The sequence below is a fragment of the Rana temporaria genome, chromosome 6 (assembly GCF_905171775.1).
Source record: "Rana temporaria chromosome 6, aRanTem1.1, whole genome shotgun sequence".
Taxonomy (NCBI): Eukaryota; Metazoa; Chordata; class Amphibia; order Anura; family Ranidae; genus Rana; species Rana temporaria.
Genome location: NC_053494.1, coordinates 144213632 through 144233625, shown reverse-complemented (window position 1 = coordinate 144233625; position 19994 = coordinate 144213632). Strand labels below are relative to the sequence as shown.

General features: G+C 39.9%; 1 protein-coding gene across 1 annotated transcript in view; it reads left to right on the top strand.

Annotated features, from left to right (window-relative positions):
* The window catches only part of ABCA12 (ATP binding cassette subfamily A member 12), a 292157-nt gene that overhangs the window by 235433 nt on the left and 36730 nt on the right, over window positions 1-19994 (top strand). Inside the window, exons 45-48 of the mRNA XM_040357483.1 lie at window positions 1095-1146; window positions 2622-2799; window positions 14378-14493; window positions 17978-18149. Coding sequence (XP_040213417.1) covers window positions 1095-1146; window positions 2622-2799; window positions 14378-14493; window positions 17978-18149 — 518 coding nt within the window. The remainder of the gene's footprint in view (window positions 1-1094; window positions 1147-2621; window positions 2800-14377; window positions 14494-17977; window positions 18150-19994) is intronic.

Below are 19994 nucleotides of genomic sequence, written 5' to 3'. Positions count from 1 at the left end.
CATGCATTAAGTCAGTGCGAAACGTCGGTTATCCTCCTGTTTCTGTTGCTGTGATCCGGTATGTTTTTGCTGTTCGTTTAAATAAAGACAACCTGTTTGGTTTGGAGTGCGGCCATCCATCCTTCATTTTACGCCAATACTATGCTTGATCTACTGAGGGGATTAAAGGTAGCTGGCATTCCCTGTCTTGTTGAAAATAAAATGCATACCATTTTAATCCCTTGATTAACCGCTTGCCGACTTTATACTGTGTATATATATATATATATATATATATATATATATATACGGTGGCAAGGTGGCTCTCCTGTGCTACATGATCCTGCACTTTCAGGCTGGGGGCGCACAGGCACGCCAGTGGCCCACTCTAGCTGTGAAACCAATCAGAATATACCATGGACTAGCTCAGGTGTGGAACAGCCTCATCTCCCGCCGAGGGAGGGGGGGTGGCCTTGGTTTGCTGCCCCCCCCCCCAGAATTATTGTGCACCAGCTGCCACTGGAGTATTGCAAAAAATGGCCTGGTCAGGAAAGGGGGTAAATCATCCAGAGGTGAAGTGGTTAAGATTTTAATTTTCAAGAAGAAAGCATGCCACACAGTTGGTGGCAAAAATGATGGAGCACATAATTCACATGTACATGCAGTGCTTGCTTTCTGAACACAGCTGATCAAAATGTCTTAGATTTCATTTCACAGGTTATATGTAAACTTTATCTTTTTATACAAGGTTACAAAACGGTGCCTGCTTTTTTTAACAATACATTTGTATTTTGAATGTTGACCTGTTCTTGGTCTGTGCAGAGGCACATATTAAAATCAAGCAAACACCATTATTTTACTTGTGGTCAGTGGCATTGTTATGTGAGATTTTTTTAATATATTGTTGTACCTACCACATTTCAATGTGTTGATTCAGTGGGTGAGATATATAGCCAATCAGCATTCATCTCTTTGAGAGCCCAAATAATTTTTATTTTTTAAATAGTACTGGTAGAAGGACTTTACTGAATAGGTTTATTTGAATACCTTTATACTTAGCATCCTTTTTTTGGTAAAACCTATAGTAGACTTGACGAATATTGCTTATTTTTCAGGTATTTCTGTCTACAATCAGCCCCTTCCTGGATCTGTGTCTCAATCTTCTACGTAAGAAATCACTTTTAAGTTACATTATCAATGCATATAAAGCATGGCCAAAGCATGTACAGTAGCTTTTTGTCAAATGGGAAGATCAGGGAAAATACAGCATACAGTAAATTCCTTTCATGAACAGCTATGTGTGGCATTTCCCCATGACTGAGTGGCACTCTGCGAGAACAGCTTATTTCTGGAGTACTGTAAGCCCTGTCTGCATGATCCCTAAGGTGGGCATGTAAATGTCAGGCTGGGCTTGTTTAATATGGGAAAACTGACAGAGTGTTCTTCTGCCTTGAAGAGGATGGCTGGTACTGGACTGAGGAGGAAGTCGGGGACAGCACTTGAGCATGCATTGGCACAATTTTTTTTAGGGGGGTGGGAGACATAAAAAAATAGTTCTACTTTAACTTTCTATTTTATTAGGTGCTGCAAGAGACAGAAAATACCCATTTTAAACTTTTCTTTCATAAACCAGCAAGTGGAGCTGTAGCCTTATTTTCAGATGTTTACTTTTGTCTATTCTAAAGCTGCTGTGTTAAAAAGTGTGCTATTTACAGAGCTCAGTAGCTCAAGCTCAAATTTACACACAACTGTATGATTTAAGGGAGTGGCTTATCCCCACATCTCTGCTTGTTTTTCCCAGATGAAGCATACAAAGCTTATATTAGAATGAAAGAGAGAGACATAAGTAATCATTGTTGTTGCTTTGACTTTAACAAAACTGAAATGCTCTGCGATTCCTGTGTCAAGGGTGCACCCTGTTGTTATAATTTTTATCTCTAAAATAAAGATTTTGTATATTTGCATAGTTAGAATAAATGTAACACATCAGTTCGAAGATGCATATAGTAAACAAATGAATAATTGACCAAAAACATTTCTAGTCTCTCTTATTTCTAAATAACAGAATTGGAATTGTTAAGCTACCCAGTCCTGTTCTATAACCAGACCGATTTTCAGACTGCCTTAAATATGCAAATGTTGGCCACAAGTATAGATAAACTCTCTGGAGCATTGCGGCACAATTATTAGCCAATTATTGAACAGCAGTAGGACTGTTATATAAAATTCAGAGGTAACAGAAAATCACAGGCACAAAAATGGATCCTGTGTCAAGGATTGCACACAGAAACATCAGCTTGCACACAAAATATATTGCTGTCTTTTATGTTGCCTCATGCTCCTCTGGGACTCCAGACTTCTAGAAATTCTTCTTTCCGTTAGAGGCTTAATACATTTCTGGGTATTATGGTCACACTCATAATTTAAAAGCCGTGCTGCAGTAATGCAGAAGATGTATTTACCTGTCTGTATTTTTAGGCACCCTTATTCATCTCTTTAACAACTGTGTAGCAGTTCTCTGTGTATTTTTATTAATAAGTAATAGCGAGAGTATAGAGAGATGAAGGAGCCCATGAAATGTACAATTCCCATCTGGTGGGGACATGTTTCCTCCTCTGAGAATCATTCTTCTTCATCTGCAGGACCATTACCTTGGTGAATACGTTGGTGGCACTTTCTGTTCTGGTTGGCTACTCCATCACTACGGCAAGTTTTGTTACCTATGTTGTGAAAGAGTACGACAATGGTTCAAAGAGACTGCAGCACATTGCCGGCGTTGGAGAGGTCCTTTATTGGATAACAAGCTTCCTCTATGACTTGGTAAATGTTCAGTTTATTCTCTGCTTCGAGATAATTAAATGTATTCAACTGTGCATGTATCAGATCATTACCTCCCAAGAGAAGAAAGATAAAGAAATACATTTAAACCCTGACTTGGAACCTACTAATTTCTGCCCAAGACTAGTAAATCAATTATACTACTTACTAATATGTCCCATCCTTTGAAGACCACAGGCCTTGAAGTGTATCTAAACCTAAAAACAAAAATATTGATATATTGGTTGCATTATTTTTATTTTCACCTGGTAATACAGCATATGTTGCTTTATGTTCTGGCTTATTTTCTCTACTGTACTATGGGGCAGCCATGGTTGTCGCATAGATAGGTCATTAAACATGTCTGCCTTTGTCCATTTCCATTACATGGAGAATTTATGGGACAAGCAGTTTCCACAAAAAACATATGGATGATTGTGAATTATTTTAAGCTCACAGTAGGTGACAATGACACTGCATTTTTGGCAATTTCAACAGGTATTTTCTGTAATTGCTTAACATTTTTTAATGTAAAAAGTAATGCAGCCAACACATCTGGTGAGCTGCAATATATAAAAAAAAATTTGGGGTTTAGATATGCTTTAACTCTCAGTTAAAATGTGGCCTGTCATGTTGGCAAAATGTGCTAAATTAAAAATTATTGATTGTTTATGAAATTTACTAAGAAAGCTTTTTCTAGTGCTGTTGTATGCTTACCTTAAAAGCGCATATATGCTGTTTTATTGTAAGCTTAAAAAAACAATTACTGAGTACATACCATAACCTACACAAAATATATAAAGATAAGTTGAAAAGAGCCACTATAGAATAATAGACCAATAGAAGAAAGAAAGACTCTACTAAACAGAGCTAGACTAAAGCCTGATACACACTATCAGTTTTTTTTTCCTCAACCAAAAGGCTGAATAAAGAAAAAAACTGAAGTGCTCCAGAGGAGATCATGTATTAACAATCCAAGCTATTGTGTTCTGACAGGGGGACTGGATTTTGATTCAGTGTTATACTAAATCTATTAAGTGTTTTTTACCCCCCTGGCGGTGTTCCCGAGTCTGACACGGGGTGAGATTTTTTGGCTACGATCGGTAACCCCGAGTCAGACTCGGGCTTGCCTCGCTGAATCCACAGGCTTGGTTTACTTACCTTGTCCCTGGATCCAGCGATGCCACCGCGCTGTGTGAGCCACAGATCTCTGTTCCCTGCGACGTTACGACGCACGGGAGTGGAGAACGGAGCCAAATTCAAAAAGGTAAACAAACACAATACATACAGTATACTTTAATCTTATAGATTACAGTACTGTATGTAAAAAATACACACCCCCCTTGTCCCTAGTGGTCTGCCCAGTGCCCTACATGTACTTTTATATAATAAAAACTGTTCTTTCTGCCTGCAAACTGTAGATTGTCCATAGCAACCAAAAGTGTCCCTTCAAAAATGGTTTTAGAGCAGCTAGAAAACAGCGATAATAAATTATAATCACTTGCAGAATTGTGCGATAGCGATTTGTGGGGAAATTCGTCATAAAAAATAAAAGTAATGACAGCGACAATTCTGCAACTGAGCAAATTTCAGTGTTTTTGAGTTGATTACATTATTGAATAATTTTTATTATAATTATATTATTATTTGTTATAATTATTTATAATTATTTATTATATTATAATTTTGTTTTTAAAAAAATGTCATACCCAGGATGCCTACTAGACTCTTGTTTGGTTAGATTTAAGTGAGTTATTCCTAAGAATTACAGGCCTACAGTACAAATCACCAAATTTCCTTGCAAATAATGGTACCGCTTTCAGCACCTTTTTCCTGAAAGAATCATACCGCCAGGGAGGTTAATGCTAGTATTAGGTCAATATACACTGCATTACCAAAAGTATTGGGACACCTGCCTTTACACGTAAATGAACTTTAAAGACATCCCAGTTATAAACCTCGTACACACGATCCGATTGTTAGACAACCTAGCGTCTGATTTCTGTCAAAAGGGCATGTGCCTGGATCTTGTCTTGCATCCTAACGAAACACAATTGTCGGCCAACAAACATGAACGTAGTGATGTATTATGAGGAATTTCAGCTCTTGAGCGCCACCCTTTGGGCCCCTTCTGCTAATTTCATGTTTGGTGAGCATTGAAAATGAGCGCCGAAAATTTACTAGGCTGCCATCCAACATTTTTTGCCCGAAAGTTGGACAACAATTGTCAGAAGGAGCGTTCTAACGGTCAGATTTTAGGACAACAGTCTGTCAACAGACAATCCCCTGCCAACCATCGGATTGTGTGTACAAGGCTTTAGTCCGTATAGTTCAATATTGAGTTGGCCCACCCTTTGCAGCTATAACAGCTTCAATTATTCTGGGAAGGCTGTCCACAAGGTTTAGGAGTGTGTCTATGGGAATGTTTGACCATTATTCCAAAAGCGCATTTGTGAGGTCAGGCACTAAAGTGTGTCTATGCTCAAACATTCACATAGACACACTCATAAACCTTGTGAACAGCCTTCCCAGAAGAGCTGAAGCTGTTATAGCTGAAAAAATACAGGTTTGTGATTATACCACCATTATAGCTGAAAAGGATGGGCCAACTGATTATTGAACCCTACAAAATGGGATGCCATTAAAGTTCATGTGCTTGTAAAGGCAGGTGTCCCAATACTTTTGGTAATATAGTGTATGTGCCCCTTAGTCTACAGTACTAGCGTTCCTCTATTTTATCACTTTGGTTATTATGCGTATGGTCAAGGCAAGCGTTGGCAGGTCAGACCCATGTTTTTCTGTGAGGCAGCAAATGCCACCCAAAACACATCTGCTCAAACCCTTACCCATGCCTTTGTGGTATAATCACAAACCTGTATTTGTTACACTACTAAAACAGTCTGAAGATGGAAGCAGAGGTGTTAAGTAGGCCAGCTTTGCATAATGCAAAGAGATCTGTACTAACCATAGAAGAGAAAACATTAACACGCTAGTTAGGTCTACTGCCAGTGCCAACCCCTGGAGCTGTGCCATCTGCAAATCTGTGCCATTTGAAAAGTCATCTTTGCATCTGGAAATGGTGCCTTGGGCACAAGCAGATACATAGGGAGCATTTATTCAGAACAATCACAACCAATTTGAAAAAATATAGTTCTTGCATGTTTTACAATTTTTGTCCCATAGTTACCATAGGGCTAGCCTTAAATATATGTTTCCCTATAACTGCAGGGAACTAATACCTAATCCAAATGCCTTGCTATCTGGGAAAACATGTAGCTAAAATTGAGTTTAGATTTTTGCTTTTAGCAACAGTAACCCGATAATTGTTATGCTAGCCTGCAGCCTTGCCCTGCGTACACTGAATAATGTTCAGAAAGTTGATATGAATATTTTATAGGAAACATCTGAGTAACACAGACAGCTGCCTTAAGCACTTGTAGGAAAGTGAAGCTGTATTCAGAGACAAATCACACTTCTCCAGTCATCCAACACAGTTCTTGCTACTGTATCTACATTACTTTTCTCTTACACCTCATTAACCCTAATAGCCCAAGTCACAGCCAAAACTCTGTGGCTGACCTTGGATATGTCAGTGACAGCTGGGGTATATTGCTAAGAGGATCAGTGAAGGACAGGTCCCTGTCATTTGTCAAATGTTTGTCTCTGCACTTTATGAACAAACGGAGATAATATGCTGACTGGGCATGACTGGACACAAAAATAAAAATGAAATAACGTTGAGAGGAACATGAACAGTTCACACTCAGCCATAGAGAAGAGAACATGAATTTATACATTAAATATAGCACTGCTGCAGTTTCTTTCATTAAAAAGGAAAAAGGGGACTAAAACAAACAGACTTGTAGCAATAAAATTCATATTTATTTCTTTTGGAAATTACATAAAATATTTAGCAAAAAAAAAATGTTTTTTAAGCTACAACCAGGAACTTGCATTCTAGAATAAGCATTTAAAGTTAGACTGCAACGTCAACAATTTTGTGACTTATAGTTTGATTTATTTATGTATTGCAGTGGATTTTATAAAAGAAAATGAAAATGTATTAAAACAGATCTCCATCTCCAAAAATAATTAGGCCAGCAGTCTCTCCTTTTGCTGCAATACCTACCTTTAGTCTAACGCAGATGGTCCACTTTATGTTTTTGGGTTAAATGACAGCCAGCATCATTTAACCTACGGTACTTCTTAGTACATGATGTCATAAGATACACCCCCTAAGAATGTGTTCTGGATAGACAAAATGTCTGCGGAGCCCCCCCCCCCCCCCCGACACAAATTTATTTCATGCATTGGGAAAAACTCTCATTGGCGACACATGCTGATAATAGAGGAACAAAGCACCGGAGAAAAACAACACTTACAACTTCGGAGGAAGATAAGGAAATACACTACATATATATGTGCTTTTCTCAGATTCCATGACTGAAGTTTACAACCACTTGAACTTGCATTCCAGCCTGTTTGTGCCTATAAGGGCCCTTTCACACAGGGCGGATCAGTAATGATCTGCTTCCGTGTGTCCGTAAGCTTAGCGGGGATTGCTTCGTAAATCCCCACTGAGCTGTCGGCTGACAGGGCGGTCCCCGCACACTGTGGAGGGACCGCCCTGTCTTTTCTCCGCTCTCCCCTATGGGGGATCGGATGAACACGGACCGTGTGTCCGTGTTCATCCGATCCGCAGACGGAAGAAACAATAGGGTTTTCTTCCGTCCGCAAAATCGGATCTTTGCGGAGGCGGGTGATTACGGGTGTCAGCGGATGTTTATCCGCTAACATCCGCAATCACATAGGGACCAATGTATGTCCCTTTTTCATCCGCAAACGGATGGATGAAAAAGCGGACATACGATCTTCACGTCTGAAAGGGGCCTAAGTGTAATGCCGCGTACACACCATCACTTTATGTGATGAAAAAAAACGGCGTTTTTAAAAATGTCACTTTAAATGACCGTGTGTGGGGGAACACGTCGTTTTATGTCTTGTGAAAAACAACAAAAAATTGAAGCATGCTTCAATTTTATGTGTCGTTTTTCAAAACGTCGTTTTTTACTTCACAGAAATTGACCGTGTGTATCAAAAAACGACGTTTAAAACGACGTTTTTACACCCGCGCATGCCCAGAAGCTAGTTATGAAGCGAGCTTCAATGGAAAAAAGTGGTGGAACGTAACCTCGCTTTGCTAGAGCATTGTGAAAAAACGATGGTGTGTAGGCAACTTCGTCTTTGAAAATTGAAGTTTCAAAAACGTCGTTTTTTACTTCATAGAAAATTTCGTTTTTTTTCCATCACATAAAGCATGGGTCTTCAAACTATGGCCCTCCAGTTGTACAGGAACTACAATTCCCATCAGGCCTAGTGAATGTCTGTGAATGTCAAAGTTTTACAAAGCCTCATGGGATGTGTAGTTCCGCAACAGCTGGAGGGCCGTAGTTTGAGGATCCCTGACATAAAGTGATGGTGTGTATGCGGCATAATGGTCAATATTTAAGGTATATCCCATAGATGACCTAGATTGAGATTTGATACTATTCTCAAGTAAACACTGCTGCCATCAATTTGAGATGTTGTAGTAGAGAAAAATGTTATGTGAGAGAAAGATATTTATCCCATATTAAGTTATTCACCTATGTTGTTATCTAGGTCTGCATATAAATGTGTAGAGTAAAGTAAAGGGTTTTAAAAAAAAAAAAAAAAAAAAAATTACTGTATATCCACTTGACTTCCAGAAGACCAGGCCATTTTTTGTGAAAACGGTACTGTGTTACTTTACTTGACAATTTTCCACACAAATAGAGCATTTTTTTTTTTGCGCTATAAATATAAAAAAAAAACAGATTGTTTCTTTCTGCTATAAAACACATCCAATAAGAAAATTGAAAAATCTAATTTCTTCATTAATGTAGGCCAATATGTATTCTGCTACATGTTTTTGGTAAACAAAATCCCAATAAGCGTATATTGATTGGGTTGCGCAAAAGTTATAGTATCCACAAACTTTATTTCAATTTTTTTTACTGGTAATGGTGGTGATCAGCAACTTATAGTGGGACTGTGATATTGTGGCGGACATTCGGACAATGACTGACTTTGTTTGGAGACCAGTGACACCAATACATTGATCAGTGCTTAAAAATATGCAATGTCACTGTACTAATGACACTGGTTGGGATGGGGTTAACATTAGGGGTGATCAAAGGGTTAACTGTGTGTCTAGCTAGTAGCCGACCAGCCACCGTCATTATACGGCGGCAGGTCGGCTCTCCTGGGCGAGAGCCCGTAGCTATACGTCCTATCGTATAGCCGCCACTAGGGGGCGCGTGCGCGCCGCCGGAGGCGCGCGCGCGCGCTCCCCGCTCGCCCCCGACTCCCGTGCGTGTGCCCGGCGGGCGCGATCGCCGCCGGGCACACGCGATCGCTCGGTACAGAGCGGGGAACGGGAGCTGTGTGTGTAAACACACAGCTCCCGGTCCTGTCAGCAGGGGAAATGCTGATTTTCTGTTCATACAATGTATGAACAGAAAATCAGTGTTTCCCCTAGTGAGGCCACCCCCCCCCCCCCACAGTAAGAACACACCCAGGCATACTTAACCCCTTCCCCGCCCCCTAGTGTTAACCCCTTCACTGCCAGTGGCATTTTTATAGTAATCTAATGCATTTTTATAGCACTGATCGCTATAAAAATGCCAATGGTCCCAAAAATGTGTCAAAAATGTCCGAAGTGTCCGCCATAATGTCGCAATACCGAAAAAAAAATCGCTGATCGCCGCCATTACTAGTAAAAAAAATAATTAATAAAAATGCAATAAAACTATCCCCTATTTTGTAAACGCTATAACTTTTGCGCAAACCAATCAATAAACGCTTATTGCGATTTTTTTTACGAAAAATATGTAGAAGAATACGTATCGGCCTAAACTGAGGAAAAAAAATGTTTTTTTATATATTTTTGGGGGATATTTATTACAGCAAAAAGTAAAAAATATTCATTTTTTTCAAAATTGTCGCTCTATTTTTGTTTATAGCGCAAAAAATAAAAAACGCAGAGGTGATCAAATACCACCAAAAGAAAGCTCTATTTGTGGGAAAAAAAGGACGCCAATTTTGTTTGGGAGCCACGTCGCACGACCGCGCAATTGTCTGTTAAAGCGACGCAGTCCCGAATCGCAAAAAGTACTCTGGTCTTTAGGCAGCAATATGTTCCGGGGGGTAAGTGGCTAGTCAGTGTTTTACTACACTGTGGGAGATGATTTTACTAGGAGATGGAATTGTTCCCTGCTTTTCAGGGACAGAAATTCTATCTCTCCCCTACTGTCAGATAGACAATCTGCTTTGTTTTTATAGGCAGACCACTGTTCTGCCTCTCTGTTAGATGATCGGCAGGTGCTGACGGACATCGACTCCGCGGTACATGCTGATAGGCTCCCGCGGTGTATAATCACAGTGGGAGCGAGCCGGCGGTGGCGCACATGCACGCCCCCTACGCAGAAGAGTCAGTATCCAGCGCAGAGGTGTCGCCTTTTAGCAGAAAAACTGCTATAGGGCAGACCTTAAAGGGGTTGTAAATTCTATGCATTAAGTTGAAAAACCTTTTTTAGTGGCTCCCGGGAGAGCGCTTCTCCTAGGGGGTTATCTGAAGTGAGGAGGGGCCACGAGAGCCACCGGGGGACCCCAGAAGTCAGTGTTTGGGGCCACTCTGTGCAAAACGAGCTGCACAGTGGAGGTAAGTATGACATGTTTGTTATTTTTATTTATTTTTTAACGATCCTTTACAATCACTTAAGTAGCTATACAAGCATTACATATATTAACTGTATACAGTTAGCAGAATATAATATCTTTTGTGACAGTGGTCCTTTAAATAATGGGCAGGTGTTCTAATTTTTATCATTATCATTTGTAGTTAGCACAACAAAATTGCCTGACACAGATTTGAGTTTTTCCCATGTGTCTCTTTTTGGTTGCTGGAAAACTGCTAAATGGTTGTGTTTGTTTAGAACAAACACAAGAAAACATGGATTATGATGCTAATATCTTGAGTATACAAGTAAATATTAGCAGTGAGAAATGAATTTAGTAAGCGCAAACCATGCACAGTAATGATAAAAAAAAAAGCCAGCCTATTACACAGGACTACATCTGCCCCGAGACATGGCTGTAGTCTGGGGAAATGCAAGAAGGTTCTTTAGCTCTTGGAGCTATAAATTCTCCATTCTGTATTTAATCTGTTGCTTGCTATATACATAACATCTCAAAAAACAAGATAGCTTAGATCTACTCAAAATGTTTAGTTCTGAAAAGGAAATTAAGGAAAACTGGGATTGATTCAGGGAGGATCAATAAATGAAGCAATTCGGTGTGAACATATTTTGCTTGGAGTTGTTTCATAATGACTTAACATTATTCATAGTATTGAATGTATGTAACATTTATTAATGTTGTACCCAGACTTTTCATTTAATTTAAGCAAATACTCATTTAAAATGAATGGTAAGACGTGGTATTTTATTAGCGGCCCATGGTACTGCTGGCACTACAAAGTTTTATCAACATTAACTAGCAAAAGTGTGCACATTCGTTGAACAAGCTGCAAAAAAAAGGATGCATGGCTGTGATGGCAGAGAGAAGAGAAGTGCATATTAGTACAGTGGCAACAAGCTTTGAGGTAGGAGTTGGGGCAATGCTAAATAAGAAAGTCACATGTGGGAAAAGGTGGCGAGAGCAGGGGGAGAGGATGGGGGACGAATACAGTGGTGAGAGAGGCGGTGGGTGTGCAAATGTGGTGCAGGAGTAGGAGGATAAAGGTCAGCTGCAGTGGTAAGAGCTGGATGGGGGGGGGGGGGTGAGAGCAACAAAGGTGCATGGGGGGGATTGCTGGCACAGTAGTGATGAGGGGAGTGATTGCAGGAGTGGTAGTGCCTATGTGAGAACAGTTGTAACTACAGTTTTAGTCCTACTAGCCAGAAGTAGGAGGGGGTTGGATAAATTGGTGTTGTAGACTGCCAGGTTGGAAAAGTTCCTTTTGAGTGCTCTTTCCTAGGATTAACTCCACTCCTTTTGAGGAAATCTACCTTCAACAAGTCAGTGTAAGTTTAACCCTTATACCAAAGTGGCCTTCCCAGGCAGCATGCCTGACAGGTCAAGAATGCCAGCAGGCAAAGTCTAGGAGACAAGAGAGCTCAAATAGTCGCCCCAAACATTTATAGCTCCCCCCAGCCTGCACCACTAGCAAACAGTAAACCTCCTAGTGGTTGGCCAGGGAGACATAAATATTATTAACCCAGCATTATTGTATCTTCTCCCTGACAGCAGCCAGAAGCAAACAAGAACATTAGGCTCAGGGGAGACCAAATGAGCACAAAACTATCAATTTAGCTGGGCTGATTACAAGCCCAGGCTGATTAAAAGCCCAGTAGAACTAAATTTAAAGAGTCACTTCTGCTTAGCTCAGGATGGCTACATGCATAATCAGAATGAACCTAAGGTGGGGGACTAAAACTCTATTTTAATATATTTCTTCAAAAATTAGAAAAGGATATAGTAGTTCTATCACTTTCTGATCTCCTGTTTAGAACCAAGGCAGACTTGTGATGATAAACCATGATGGGAACTCTGCGTGTGACTGTCTGAATTCTCTGCTTACATCATTGTATTAATTATAATATCTAATGCTGAACTATTTTGTATCTAGTAAGTTATTGTACTCAGCACTGTAAGCAGATAACCTGTGGGAGTAATTTCTCTGGTAAAATAAATCGAACGCCAAAACATATATATTTTTTTTTTATATGGGTACCCCTGTCAAGGTTTTTGCCATTTGTGTCCCATTGGGGAGATTTCCCTTCTAGTCCTGTTTTAAGGACACAGCAGGAAGCAAGAGGAAATCTCTCTAATGCCCCGTACACACGATCGGGATTCCCGGTGGTAAAAAGTCTGCCGGGAATCCCGGGGGGAAAACCGAGAACCTGCTTGGTCACTTTCCCTGTGTACACACCAGAGGTTTTCCCATCTGGAAAATTGCAATGAGAGCTTTGGCTGGGAACCCGGCCGTGTGTATACGCCATCCCAGTGTTTCCCATAGGGAAACTGCCGGGAAAAAGACCGCCAGGAATCGCAGCAGGAAAAAAAAACATTATCTAATTTTCCCTGCCGCGATTCCCGGCGGCTTTTCCTGTCGGGTAAACTGCCATGGAGCATACACAAGGCCAGTTTTCCCGGGCCAAAAGCTGTCATGGCAGTTTTCCCGACGGGTGTACAAGGCATATAGTGAGCTACTTGAGCAACCATTGACTGTTCAACTGTTGTCCCTAATTGAAGGTTTTCCCTTTATCCCTGCTCTATTGTCTGTTTGGGTTTTCCCTCATTTTCAGACCCTGTGAAAATGTTTACTAGAACAAACAGGGAGGATAAATCTCCCCAGTAGGGATACAGCAAAAAAAAAAAAAAAACCTGACAGGGTTACTAATGTTTCCCTATTATAACCAAAACTGCAAGAAAAAGTCTGGCTTAAGTTAAAGCAAAGATAAAGTAATTTTATATTAAATGTTACCCTATGTTCTTCCTAATGTACTTCTATATCATCAAAGAACCACTGGCTCCTTGTGCAACAACTAGCATTTTAGTAGCTTGCAGTAGTTGAAAAGCTAAAGCAATGTTGACATGTACAATGATCTTTTTTCACCTAGTGAAAAAGCTTTGCAAATCAGGAGAAATTGCAAGGAAAACATGTCATGCCTCATTAGGACTTTCCCCCTTTTGATGACTCAAACAATATGACTATGTGATATGTTCTCCATATGACCTTTTAACATACAATATCACATATTTCAACTTTATTAATCAGACATTATTATTCATGTAAAAAAGTATACAGGAAAAGGCTGCAAAGCTGACCATACACTATGCAATTTGATTGTACAACCCTCTTTAAATCTACCATTGACTATGTACTGTAGAGACCTGTCTTATTTAATACAGATAACATAAATTGCTTAAGGTTGTCCTCATATTACATATTATTAGTTTTGGTAAATCTAAAGAGATTGTAAATACATTGTATAATAAGATTGTACAATGTAACGCCATCATATGGAAGGTCATACACAATGGGTAGATCTCCCTTAAATTTGACAAGATGTTTAGGATTTGTTCATATATGTTGGTCCAAACTGCTCTGACTTTTGCTTTTACCTTGGGCAATTTCTGATGGTGTAAAAGAGTGCCCCCTTTGTTCTAAGGAGTAGTATATGAACCTTAATTTCCATGGCTCAGGTGCAGGGTTGGCAGTTCTTTATTGTAGAATGTTTCTTAAATGTTAAACTACAGTCAGAATATAAACTTACCCTTAGGTTAACTCCATTAATAATTAAACCAATAATTACCGATTCCCTGAAATGCCTGAGTGAGCTAACACATGCCTGCTGAAAGAAGAAATAATTTTGACAATTGTAATGTTATGCAATGCTAATTGCTTTAATTTTCTTCATGTACACATTCTCTCATTGATTAGATTCATCCTTATGTATGAACAACTAAGCAAGTTATTTTGTGTTCTCTTCACCAGGCCATCTACTTCATACCAGTTGGCCTTTCCATTGCAATGATAGCAGCCTTTAAACTTCCAGCATTCTACAACTACCCCAACCTTGGAGGAGTGTCTCTGCTGTTTATTTTGTTTGGGTAAGCTGGTCACCTCAGTGGGTTTATTTTAGATTTGCTCATGCTATGTGATCTCTTCAATGTTTTCTGTATTTTGTCCTGTTTCACCATATCCCCACTTGTGTGGTCTTTTCAACCTTTGTCTAATTAAGGCCTGCCATGTGTCATTACTTTCCACAGAAAAATTGATGTTCAACTCTGGTATCTCTATGCATCCCGGCTTCTTAGCCTTGTTATTCCGTGCATATAATTCTTGTCTAATTGTTACCTTGGCTTTACCACCATCCTTACATTCAGCCTTTACATTTCTTGACAGTGTTCTTTCAACCCTGTCACTCCATGTATTCATTTGTTCTCCATGCCTGTAGCTAGTCTGTCATTACCTGTTTGTCAGCTGTCACCAGCAAAGTAATACTCAGTCTGGAAAAGTATGCTAGGGCCAATTCCGTAGTCACCATCAGTGGCTCTGTTGAAGTCCAAGCACATATAAGCTCCTAGATCTAGCACCTCATAATGCCACCTCCTGCTGGCAATGTATATGGAACACTACCAAATAAAGTGCTTCTGTAGCGATACCCCTGAAATGGCCATTGGCTGATGATGGTCAAAAGCATAGTCACTGTACACTTTCAGCACAGATAATGATGATGACTAAAGTTCTTTCGCTAATACAGAGGGTGCCAGCACACACCGACACAAAGAGAAGTCTAGGGGATGTATTTTTCTTTAATATTATTTTATTATTATTATTATTAGTTCTTTAGAGAACTTGGATGGCATGTATAGTATGGGATACTTCAGAACCACTAACAGAAACAGAGGATGCTCTTTTCTAAGTTGCAAACTTCAGGAACAATTCTTATACTCAGTTCAGCATGCAATCCTCTTAGAGACTAACTTTTCAGGACAGTCCTACCAGCAAAAATCAGAGGAGACCTATGTCTGTACCTCTCAGGAGAGGAACTACTTAGCTTAAAGTTTTTCCACAAAACTAGAGGGGACTGGTTGGTATGTACCGGTCAGGAGAGGAACTACAAACCCAGCAATCTCAATAGTACTCAGTCACTAGGATCTTGCAACAGAGCAGTACTCCCAAAGCCAGTGGAGTAGCTTTGCCCATTCAGCTTCTTCCAGATGTCTGTCAGTGAGGTTAAGTGGGTCAGATCCTTAAGTGGAGCCACACAATGTCCAGTAGCCACCCCCCCCCTACCTAAACAGGTGATATCCTCAGAAGACTGCAGCCCAGACTAATCTGGTCAGTCACCTTCTGGGCACACATCCCCATGGATAGGCTGCAGCACCATATGCGAGGTGTGTCTATTAAATAACGAGACTAATTAAATAACTCAACTTTAGCCCCTGCAGCGGTGCTTGGTGATTGGCCGGACCCCGATGACATCACTCCCAAGCATGCGCGCGGGAGCCGTCAGTGACGGCACGATCGCCTTCACTAACGGCACGCTCAGTGCGCCTGCGCCGTTGTCTACAGCGCGCATGTGCCGTAGACATTGGTGCAGTCTTTTCTGCAAATATCTCCAGAACCATGTAGGTTTAGGAGATATTTGTTGCACCTACAGATAAGCCTTAATCTAGGCTTAGCTGTAGGTTAAAGTGGTCTGTAAGGGTTTACAACCACTTTAAACACTGATTTAACTTTTGGGAAAAGCTAAAATTTGCATGGTGCTTAATCGGGTGAATATGGAGGATGTTCAAATGTTCAAATACTGGAAGATCCAGGTTTTGTCACAAGAGACTACTTTATGAAACAGGTTTCAAGTTGCTGTAGAATGTCAACACAACATTCCTTGCAATGTTCTCCTTTGCTCTGGTGAGAGAACCCTTGGGACCATCTTTGCACAAACTTTCGTCATGTTAAGATTCTTGTGCAAAATTTTCCATGCAGTGTCACGGATTCAGATAATATTCGAACACTGAGTCAGCGGTCTTTTCGAAACAAACTGATTTTTTTTCTACGTTCTCTTCGGTTCTTGAAGTGCAAGGTCATCCACGGCGTTTATCATCTTCGACAATATCACGTCCCTTGCTGAATCTTTTGTTACACTCAAACACATGCGCACAAGACAGGCCATCATTCCCATAAGCAGTAGTAAGCATTTGAAAACATTATGTTGGTGTTTTGTGCAATTTTACAAAAAAATTCAAATTGACACCTTTTTTAAACTTTTAACTTAGCATTTTTTCGGCACACTACAGTAAACACAACCAAATTAAATGACAACTCACAATCAACTGAACTTCATAGTGTTGCTGCTTGGGTTCAAACATGTTCAAGGTCACCATACATGCAGTTATAACCGGATATGACTGCTTTGTTTACTAGGTGGAATCACAGTCTTGTTATTTAATAGACATACCGCGTATACATGCTGCCCATTTTCCTTGGTACAGTACCAGCCAAAAGAAATCAGCAACTGCTCCAATGATTACAAATGAGCCAAAGAATAAATTTACCTAGCATCCTAGCAGCTTAACTAGGAGGGTGCTACACTTATAAGCAAGAATAACATTGAAGATGCTGTTTGGGATAGCAAATGTTTTTTTTATTTATAGCAATCAGTTTCCTGATTGGCTGTTACTGAATATTTTTTGTACTTTTGTCCTTTTTCTTTTCTCAAGTTGAACTACATTAACAATGATTAACTTGTTCCAGCCCCTGCTATAGCCAAAAGACAGCTAGAGCGTGGACCTCCAGTTCTGGGAGGACATCTATGGACATCCTCCCGCGTGACTCCTGGGGAGCGCATCGGGCATGCTCTGTGACCACTGTGTCCTTTGGCCATGTGATAAGCTGTGTCCAATCACAACTGGTCACATGTAAACAGACTTGCCGGTTATCGACAATCCTTTCCACACATTGTTTACACTGATTATCAGTATAGCCCCATCAGTGTCCATCAGTGCAACACATCAGTGCTGCCCATTAGTGGCCATCAGTGTCTCATCAACGCACATCACCAGTTCAGCCTCATCAGCACACATCAGTGGAGAAAAAAAAATAACTTATTTGTAAAATACTATAACAGAAACATATATTTTTATAAAATGTTCACAAAAAAAAAACAGTGTTGATTAAATACCACCAAAAGAAAACTCTGTCTCAAAAATTTATAAAAATTGAAGTTGGGTTCAATGTTGCATGACCACACAGTTGTCTTTCAACGTGCGACAGCACTAAAAGCTGAAAATTGGCCTGGGCAGGAAGGGGGTAAAAGTGCCTGGTACTGAAGTGCTTAACACAGCATGAAATTTAACATAGTCCTCTGTGCCACTTGATAAATACTATAGATGTTTAGTGGTGCAGCACAGTGTCTCTTGCGTACCATGTGAATTAGTATAATAGTTTGTTTAATGCATATGTTTATGAAGCTAACATAATTTGTCTAACACACACTATGTGGGTAAATAAACTAAATGAATATATCTGTTATTATTTTAAGAAGGTACTTGACCATGGTCGTTTATATTTTACAATTGTGTCTCTCAGCTATGCAACTTTTGCCTGGATGTATCTGATAGCTGGAACTTTCAAGAACGCTGGCATGGCATTCATTACTTACGTGTGCATCAACCTATTTATTGGCATCAATACCATCATCTCTTCTTCTGTAGTGTATATGCTTCTCCAGCAGACAAGTACAACTGACGAAAAATACCAGGTATTTAATGTTGTCAACAATGTATATTATTAACATTGTACACTTATATACAGTATGTATCTCAGAGTCACTGTATAATTTGCCTTTCTGGCAAGATTTTATAAAATACCAGCAATGATTTTTAGCTGTCATTGTGAATACAAAACCTGAAAATATTTAACATTTAGAACAATATAGCTGTCTCTTAAGAAGTGGAACAGCTATATGCATAAATAAATGTTTGCAATACATACCGTATTTATCGGCGTATAACACGCACCCTAACTTTTAGAGGGAAGTTTCAGGAAAAAATAATTCCACAGCCCCCTGCGTATAACACGCAGGCACAGTTTACCCTCTATTTTCAGTAAAAAAGTGAGTGTTATACGCCAATAAATACAGTATGTGTCAAATGTTCAACATCTCTTTGTATTCTCAAACTGTAATGTTAGCTAGGATTTGTGCACCATTAATTCATTATTGCACGTTTGTATTTTTTTATTGTCAACCAGGTTGGCTTTGTTATTCTTTAGGTGCCTACCTATGCTTTCCTCCCATGAACTATGCAAACACTTGCTTCTCCTGCTTCCAGGGCTTGAAAACATGTTAGCGTGTCAACAGTGTACAATGCAGCAGTGCCTGATCTTCTCCCACCCTCATTATGTTCTGTTTTGCAAGGGATTATTTAAATATAATATATATAATAGACAGTATAATACAATGCTATCAACGTGCAAAGAGAAGTGGTGTATGGTAACCCAGGTCATCTAAGCTAACAAGAAACGGCTTTTAACAGTTTTACAAACAAAAGATGATTTAGGATAGATAATCATTTGTTGTCGCCTACGTTTCAATATTTTACTGAATGCAGCAAAAAAATAAAAATAAAATTCTGGTCACTCGGAAATCAATATAACAGGAAATTCAGTTGTGCCTTGTGAACATAAAGATATTGTATAGCAGGGGTAGGCAAACTTCAGCCCACTAGGTGTTGTGGAACTACAAGTACCATGATGTGTTGCAAGACTCTGACAGCCACAAGCATGACAGAAGCAGATGCATGATGGGACTTGTAGTTCTGTAACAGCTGCAGGGCTGAGTCTTTGGAAATGCCAGCACAAACATGTATTTCTGCCCGTGGCAAATGTGCAACATGCTTGTGGTGCCATTATTTCTTAATGGCACACCAAACGCAGGTAGCAGTCTCATATTTTGTTGTGCTTTGTTGTGGAACATGGAACGCAAAATGCTTATGGCTCAGTGCCAATTAAAGGTGCTTGAGCTACTTTGGCACGTTTGTAATGCATAGGGAAGCCCATTCAACTGAGTAAGCTTTCATATGCTGTTGCACGACAAACGCACCGACATGCGCTAAAAAAGTAACACATTACGGCACGCAGGTGTGAATGGAACCTTAATGTCCACTATGCACTGGGAGAACAGACAGCAACTGAGCTCACTCCCAGCATTTAAAACTGAAATATCCTTTAAATGGCATCTCTCAATACAATTAAAGTAGAACTACACTGCATCAGAGTACCACAAGCCTGGCCATGGCTATCTTGAGTAAGGACAGATGATTCATTTGGAATTCATCTGCCCAAGCTCAGGCATGCATGCAGGGGGGTGAAATTGGCTGAGAAATTTCTCCTTCCCTCCACCCCTCTGGCAGACTCCCAAGATGCATGACATCGTTTGCCTAGGTCTGGAAACCAGGAAGTACCGTAACTGAAGAATATATATATATATATATATATTTTTTTTTTAATAGGATATACTGGGTACTTTCCTATCTATTTCCACTTAAATTATTTTCCACTGATGTCCTATTAGTAACTTTTTGTACATGATTTGCTAGTATCTTCT